This window comes from Leptidea sinapis, chromosome 1 (genome assembly GCF_905404315.1).
Source record: "Leptidea sinapis chromosome 1, ilLepSina1.1, whole genome shotgun sequence".
Taxonomy (NCBI): domain Eukaryota; kingdom Metazoa; phylum Arthropoda; class Insecta; order Lepidoptera; family Pieridae; genus Leptidea; species Leptidea sinapis.
Genome location: NC_066265.1, coordinates 16,666,890 through 16,675,107, shown reverse-complemented (window position 1 = coordinate 16,675,107; position 8,218 = coordinate 16,666,890). Strand labels below are relative to the sequence as shown.

Genomic DNA, 8,218 nt, shown 5'->3' with positions numbered 1-8,218 from the left:
CTAACTTATGGCGTGTCGTGCGAAGGTGGAATTTGGCGGCAGGAATCAGGTTAAACAGCTTTTCGGAACACTCCCCGTGATAAATGCGGTAGAAGACACACAATGAAGTGACATCTCTACGCAACGCCAAGTGCTCCAGCCGTTCACAGAGCACTGGGTCCCCGACAATTCGAGCTGCTCTACGTTGCACGCGGTCAAATGGGTCGAGCTGATACTGGGGTGCGCCAGACCAGAGATGACAGCAATACTCCATATGTGGCCGGACCTGCGCTTTGTACAGCGCTAGAATGTGGACTTGAAGTATTGCCATGCTCTATTAATGACGCCCAGCTTCTTCGAAGCCAATGTGGCTTTGCCCTCCAGATGGCCACGGAATTGGCAATCGCTCGAGATTTCGAGACCCAGTATACCGATACTAAGTATAGGCATTGTCAAGGTATTGGCCGCAGTTACATTCGGCCAGGGGCGTGCAATCAATATAGGCATAGCCTACCTCAATATAAACCCAAATTAAAATTATTTAGTACCAGTGTTATAGTTAATTTAATTTTATTATATTGTATAACCAAACTTCCATTAAACACCCCACCAGTAAGTTTTACCAAGGTTTTACCTTACGCTAAACCTTTGGTAGGCACTTTTACAAACGCATATTATGGGCGGCTCCATAACAGAAATTATTTAGAAAATCATTAAAAAAAAGTACGCGTACCTAGGTTACGGAGCTACAATAGGAAAACTAATTAACGTATTCTGATGCTAATAAAAAAGCAGACTCTATATGTTATTTTTCAAGAGTTTAGTTTAAAAAAATATAAAATTCTTTGGTTGAAAAAATAAGATGAATTAAATTAAAATTATTCAGTACAATACCAAAATTTCTAACTACATAATTTCCTATAGTGACACAAACTAAAATATTTGTTTTTTTTTTATGAAAATTAGGGACGAGTCGAGCAGGACACTCAGCTGATTGTAATTGATACGCCCCACCCAGTACAATGCAGTGCCGCTCAGGATTCTTGAAAAACCCAAAATTTCTGAGAGGCAGTACAATTGCACTCGTCACCTTGAGACATAAGATGTTAAGTCTCATTTGCACAGTAATTTCACTAGCTGCGGTGCCCTTTAGACCGAAACACAGTAATGTTTACACATTACTGCTTCACGGCAGAAATAGGCGCCGTTGTGGTACCCATAATCTAGCCGGCTTCCTGTGCAAAGGAGCCTCCCACTGGTTGACTAAATGGTCCCGAAACTATACGCGAAACACAAACAACTTCAATATTTTGACCTCAAAACCTAGCGCTGTCTAACTCAAGCACAATTAAGACTAGATTGATCTTTCTTGCTGGAAAACTAATGCACGCCCCTGCATTCGGCTGTATAAAAGCGCTCCAATTCAGCTTGCTGAGAAACCACAACATTACCCAATAACCAAATGTTCCAGCATTATTAGTAATAGTGATAAAATAACAACACATATCAGAAGAGCAATATAAAATGTATTATTTAAACTCAGTAGGAATCGTCATTTAAAACCAAATTCAATTAAATAACAACAGAGATTGTAGGTATGCATGTCTTTTAGTTTTAATGCTAAAAATTAAATTAACATTTCATTGCTGTATAAAAATATACGTAATAGTAGAAAAAGAATGGTGTTATTTACGAATTACTTACGCGTTGATCGGAGTGGGACAAGGCCCATGTTGTGTTGCCGTCTGACGAGATATCTCAGTAACTATATTTACACAGGGTATGTTCCGATATGCACTGCGACCACTGTACAATGTGACGTCAATTTAGTATACTGTGAAGCCGTTCCTTTATAGCCAGTTATAATGGTTATTACTATTTAAAACGGAACGCAATCCCGTATACTGTCAGCCGGATTTTTTGACGCAGAATTCAAATGAGTGTATTAGTTTTCTATTTCATTTAAAAAAAACTGTTGTTGGAGTACTGTTAAATTAAAAATATTTTAATTAAGGCTTTAGGCACTCGAGTGATTTGACTGATCACGTGATCAAAGTACTGCGAGTACCTTACCTCGAAAACGCCAGTGCTCACAGTAGAATATGGCGGCGATTTATGACGTCATATATTTCCCTACGGTACTACGGTAGTATACAACGGAACGAATTTTTCTACAGTGATATTGATTGTGCAGTGCTCGCAGTGCATATCGGAACATACCCATAGTTCGTTAAGGTGCAGTACCGCCTTAGCTACCCCTACTTATTAACTTTGCCAATTTGAATAAATAAATTTAATCATTAGATATCTTTTCAGTTATAACTAGTTGGTTAAAATTAATATCATATATGTTTACCATTCAATGCTTTAACAAGACCTTATTCTCATTCTGACTATTATATCACTCCCTAATACTTTTCTCATGTGAGCAATCAGCTGTCTTTATCTCGTTCATTTGTTAAAAGTTATTGTAATGCTAGGGCCGGATCTGCGTCTCTTTTTTTATGAAAATAGGGGACGAGACGAGCAGGCGGTTCAGCTGATGGTAATTGATACGCCCTACGCAGGATTCTTGAAAAACCCAATAATTCTGAGATGGCGACCCGATGATGGCGTCGTTTGTAAAAGATTAAGGAAATTGTGTTGTGGCCATCTTGAATTACTGCACGATAATTCGCTTAAAATTCTGAAGCCAATAATCTGACCACCGTATAAGCATAACTTTTAGCGAGTGAAACATACGAATCTTGAAATCTAGTAAAATATACGCATCTCCGGCCCTATCATAAACCATATAACTTTTTCGCATTTTGATAGGTACAAATATCTATATAAAATATATATTTATATATCCGCACATCACTTTACATTTCTATATGCTGTACAGTTGACAGATGATCAGATAATCCTCCCAATATCAAACATCAACATGCCATTTATAAAACAATCGAACATGTGTATTGGTGATTCCACACAGGACAGATGTAAATGAGTCAATATTATAATAAGATTGATAGCAGAGTTTGTCTAAATAACATTTTCAAAATATAGAACCAAACTTATCTGAAATGATGGTACTATAGCTTTTAACATTTTAAATAATTTTTTGTATGATTTGCTGTGTGGAACCACCATTAAGGATACAGAGTTAAAATCATGCCATTCAATAATAATTCTAACATTTCATATAACTTGTAATGATCATGGACCCAAGAGTAGAGGGAACATATTGCTCGGATATCTCATTAAGCTGTGAGGGGTGGTTTTATGATCGGTGTCCAACTCAATGGAATTTCCTATTTTTAAATGTGGACAATCAGAAATATCTTGTAAAAACAATAGCAATGAATATCATAAAATATGACAACACATCACATATGTACAAAATCAGTTTAGTAAACTTATATACTTTAGAACTCGCTTAACACGCCAGCCACTTAAAAAATGATTTCATACATTTCTTAACGTTTAATACGATACGTCATGCGTTTATATGCCTAATACTTCAACAACAGAAGAACCCTTGATACTGCATGGTTTTCCTGGATATTCTTCCATTGATGACAATGAAATTAAATGATTGAAGATCTTATTGAGAATGTGAATAACACACAAAAAAGTGCTAAAGTTCAACTCCGATTGTGTCAATCGCTGAGGCATTATCAGCTGTTTGTGATTTAAGACATCTTACAACTTCTTTAAATCAAAGCAAAGATGTGTTGCGAATTATGTTGAAAATTAAAAATCTTTCTGTCAAAACAAAATAAAAAAAAAGTATTTAATTTAATTTATAAATGTATCCTTTAATACATACATATATGATATTAGAACATAATATTATTATTTTTATTTCCCGATGTTGGTTGGGTCTCTATGAAATTGTCTTAAGCGGGTTTTACTGTATTATTGCTTATGATAATTTACATGTGGCAATATAACATTGTCATGATAAAATATCCAATTACATCAAGATATTGTTTTAATTTTAGGAATAAAATGATACCAAGACTAAGCCTTAAGCCTCTTAATTTAGTTAAGTTATTTAATACAGAAAAAGAGCTCATTATCTGCTTATATGTTGTTTAGTGATTTTCAATTATTGTTACAACTGTATTAGGATACACTTAAATGAAATTAATCATTGCACTTTTAATACATTCATAAATATCTTATTCCAGAGTCCAAGTTGGCAAAAAGGAAATATCTATAGAATAAATTAAAATTTGTCATAACAATTCTGGACTGATCTCTTAATCTGTGCTGAGTGACATAATATATTAAGCAGAGTCAAGGCTCAGGTTCAGGCATGCAGTAGTACAATAGTAGTGAAAGTATATCATCCGACACTGTCAGATGAGTTACATTAAGACGGCACTGCACATGTCAAGCAGTGCTGCTTTCCGATATCATAACAAGTCGCATTTGCCATCTGGAATTCCCATGTATCTCAAGTTCAAAGATTAAAATATAAGATTACATATATTTTTTTTAAATTTAAACACTGACAAATGCTCACATAGTACAACTTCGGTTAATAAGTGGATATTTTACAATTTCCATTTGTCTACATATATTCAGAATTATGGTATTATCAATATTAGAAAGCATTTCCAAATGGCAAATGGAAGTTGATTATCACCACCGGGATGTAGAAAGTAAGAGTTGAGTGTTAGCGCAGTGTTCCTGGCTCTAGCTGCCTGGGTCGTCAGGCTTGTTCTGTCGCGAGCGCTTGAGCTGCTGCAGGTAGTGCCGTTGGATGGGCTTGTGCAACGCAAGCTGGGCCAGCGCGTCATCGATGGAGAACCACTGCCGCTTGCGACCCATCAGGCGCGAATCTTCCCACTCGGGCAGCTCCTGTGTCACCATCATCACATACACCTCGGTCCTGTGCTTATGCTCGCGGTTCTGAAATCGATTAACCAATGTGTTACACATTTTACAAGCTTCAGGAACATGAGATGTTTTATCAAGTCTCAGAGGCAGACAGTGAAATACGATGGTTTCAAAATAAGGATTGGATTGAACTTATTCAATCTTTGGTCAAAGATTAAATAAGATAAAATTAAATTGATCAACACCATTTATTTGTATAATATAACCGGATCCTAGTAAAGTATGAATCGATCCAATGAAATGGTGTTGTCTGAGTGCATCTGGATATAGCTCTCCCACCGAAAACGGACCTTCTCTTTATGGATGTTTGTCATAATAAGTACATATGTATACTCAATGTTGACAAGACAAAACTGAGGAATCCATAATTATATAGGCAAATATATATTATGTGCTTTCTTTTCTATATGTTCCTCTGCTGTTGCAACCGAGTATGGGCAGTAGTAATGTCTTACAGTCAGGTGACTCAACCTCTATTTATTTATTATAATATTTAAAAGCATTTCTACTTCACAAATTAATACTTTAAATTGTACAAATAATACATGAATTGTCTATTACATTATATGTTTGACAGATTAAATTTATGAAGAGGAATATAGTATAAGGAAATGTTATATAATGTAAGTTAAAAATGATTATGAAAATATCAAATAACTGCTTATGAAACAAAATCATTAAACACTAGCTGACCCGGCAAACATTGTTTTGCCATAAATTATTTTTAGAGTTCAACCGTTTCTTGGAAATTGCAACATTGCTTTATTTTTCCAATAAAAGTCCCATCAAAATCGGTCCAGCCATTTCAGATACTTTCGGAACAAACACACAGACAAACAAAAATTTTAAAACAAATTTATTTTGGTGTTACATACACCGTGTACATATTCATATAGTAAGAAACGGTTATTTCAATATTACAAACAGACATTCCAACTTTATTTATATGTATAGATGTACCTATATATGTTTATCTGTGTGTATGCTGCTTTCCCTTCGATAAAAACTAGAACTTTAAGAACCAAAACAAATTCCATCAGGAAATAAGGCCAAGTTAGTTTCTTCAAAGAAATTGGGGTCATCTAGTGATGATGCTAGTGCATAAGACATATGTTTGTTTTCCGAGTCATGGATGTTTAAATGTATTTATGTATGTTTATTTGAATTTATATATGTTTAAGTAAGTATATTGTATTAAATATATCATTGTCTTGTAACCCATAACACAGGCTATAGATGCTTAACTTGGGGCAAGATAATTTGTGTAAAGTGTGTCAATATTATTATATTATATTATAAGAAAATACTTGAAGCCTACTCTCACCATCAGTCAGGTATTGCTCACATGTTGTCTTTCATTTAAACATTCAAGTGATTTTTAATGTGTAAATGAATATTTTTCATTTAAAAAGTGATAAACTTTGAGACACTTTTTTAGCTCCAAATAAAGATACAGAGATTAGAGCTGTGTTATTAAATATAAAAAAGTCTAAATTCTCTAAAGTCTCTTAAATATAAGAATACTTTATATCTTATAACAGATATCTTAAGCTTTCCTTTATTTCCTAACTTAATTAATTTCATTCTAATTTGATTAAGTTAGCACAATTAGTTAGCAACATGACAAATTAATTAAATAAATCTGATCAAAATCAAATTAAGCTTAATTTGAGCTTGCACAAATTCTCAATCTTAAATGCAGTTCCAGTAAATGGCATGGGTATTGTTTACTTAAGTTATAAACATAGTGGTTGTAAATAAAGGCTTTGGTATAATATAATATTGTAATATTTTATGTTATTAAAGTAATTTATAAAGTCCAAGCTTTTTGATGAAGTTCATCATAAGCACACATTCAAGATTGTTTAACAAGGGTTAGAAGGATACTTTAGAGCAATGTGTCAATGCTAGGTTATGTGGTCACCTCGAATACGCCCAGACAGCGGCCCAGTTTGCCGATGACGCCAGCCTCCTCCAGTACTTCACGTACCGCTGTCACCGAAGGCTCCTCCTCGGGCTCCACGCCGCCTCCGGGTACTATCCAGTTATCCGGCCGCCGAGACGATGTCACTAGCAACACCTACGCAACGTTCAACATACACGTATCATTCTACCGCTTCGATTTCAATATCGACTCTTTTCATCACTACACACACTACTAGCATAATATACAATGATATTTATTTACCTCGGTTTCGGCATCCGACCGAACACAGATGCAGGCTGCGCGTCGTCTAAACCCTTCGTCGTCGTAAATCCGTATTGAATTAGGCTTTTCTTTCACCATTTCGATCAAACACGTAAACTCAAAACTAAACAGACGATCACTAAAGAAAAGCGGACATATAGAATGAAAATTATAAATGTAACAAAATATGATCAACAAACGCCATAACCGAGGTTTCTGCTAAACGTAAGCATTATTGACTAACTTATGAGTTACACAAAGTATATATAAAAAGTAACTATATTAACAATAACACTACAATTAGAGCAATATTTCAGCTATAACTAGCTTTTGGTCGCGTAATTCAAGCCCATTTTGTATGGTGCCTGACGTTTCTCTCTACGAAAATCGAAATAATTTTTGGAAAGCAATGCATAAATTAGGAGACAGAGCAACTATCAGCTGACAGCCGGAAGTTTAATGTCACAGAGTAACTACTAAGCAGTACATATCTGATTTCTGAAGATCAAATTATTTTAATATTATGTTGATAAATATTTTGATGTGATCTCTCCCACACTAGCTAATTCTATTAAACTTTCGCACATACTTAACTATAAATTCCTAGCCTATAATAATATATTGTAAAATTTAAGAAATTATTAATTCGTCTAACAATATTTTGGAAAAATTGGGCTAATTCCCTGACGTTAATCAGGAGATAATTTTTTAAATTATTATAATTTTTATTCAATGTGGCTTTAACTAAGCGCTTTTGAATCGTCACTAAGAATATTTCTTTTAAATTACTGAATCTACCATATTGTGTACGAAAAAGTAGAGCTCGTGAGTAAAACTGACAAGAAACTCAAAGGCCACTCTTTTCAAACAAATAGAGTTTTTTATAATGTCTGTAATATACATAACAACCTAATTTCAATTTAACAAAATTCTTGCTCACAAACCAACTCTACAAATGATTCTCTAAAATGCCAGCACCATAAACTTATTAAACTATAATAAGTAATATGGCAATTACAGTGGATTTATGTTATTGTATCTATGTCAAGTAACTGTCTATTTTTTTTAAACCTATTCGGTTTGCGAGACTAAGCCTATTTGTTAAACCTTCAATATGGTGGCCCATTCCAATTTGAAATCAAGAGTAATGCCAAGATA

General features: G+C 34.4%; 1 protein-coding gene across 2 annotated transcripts; it reads right to left on the bottom strand.

The window, feature by feature from the left end:
- Positions 1-1,488: 1,488 nt before the first annotated feature.
- Positions 1,489-7,478, bottom strand: LOC126966123 (diphosphoinositol polyphosphate phosphohydrolase 2). 2 transcript variants are annotated; one of them, XM_050810033.1, is made up of 4 exons: positions 7,359-7,478; positions 7,061-7,199; positions 6,797-6,952; positions 1,489-4,884 (listed from the first exon to the last, which is right to left on the bottom strand). In XM_050810033.1, the coding sequence occupies exons 2-4, from the start codon at positions 7,157-7,159 to the stop codon at positions 4,669-4,671; spliced, it is 471 nt and encodes a 156-aa protein (XP_050665990.1). In that variant the 5' UTR covers positions 7,160-7,199; positions 7,359-7,478; the 3' UTR covers positions 1,489-4,668. The 2 variants fall into 2 exon arrangements, with proteins under 2 accessions (XP_050665990.1, XP_050665979.1); XM_050810022.1 differs by having other exon boundaries at positions 7,061-7,472.
- Positions 7,479-8,218: the final 740 nt, after the last annotated feature.

Excerpts from the sequence above, each read along its gene's own strand:
- LOC126966123 (XM_050810033.1), bottom strand. The coding sequence starts at position 7,159 with ATGGTGAAAGAAAAGCCTAATTCAATACGGATTTACGACGACGAAGGG. Across the intron at positions 6,953-7,060 it reads GGTCGGATGCCGAAACCGAG|GTGTTGCTAGTGACATCGTC; the intron begins GTAAATAAATAT and ends AACGTTGCGTAG. Across the intron at positions 4,885-6,796 it reads GCTGTCTGGGCGTATTCGAG|AACCGCGAGCATAAGCACAG; the intron begins GTGACCACATAA and ends AATCGATTTCAG.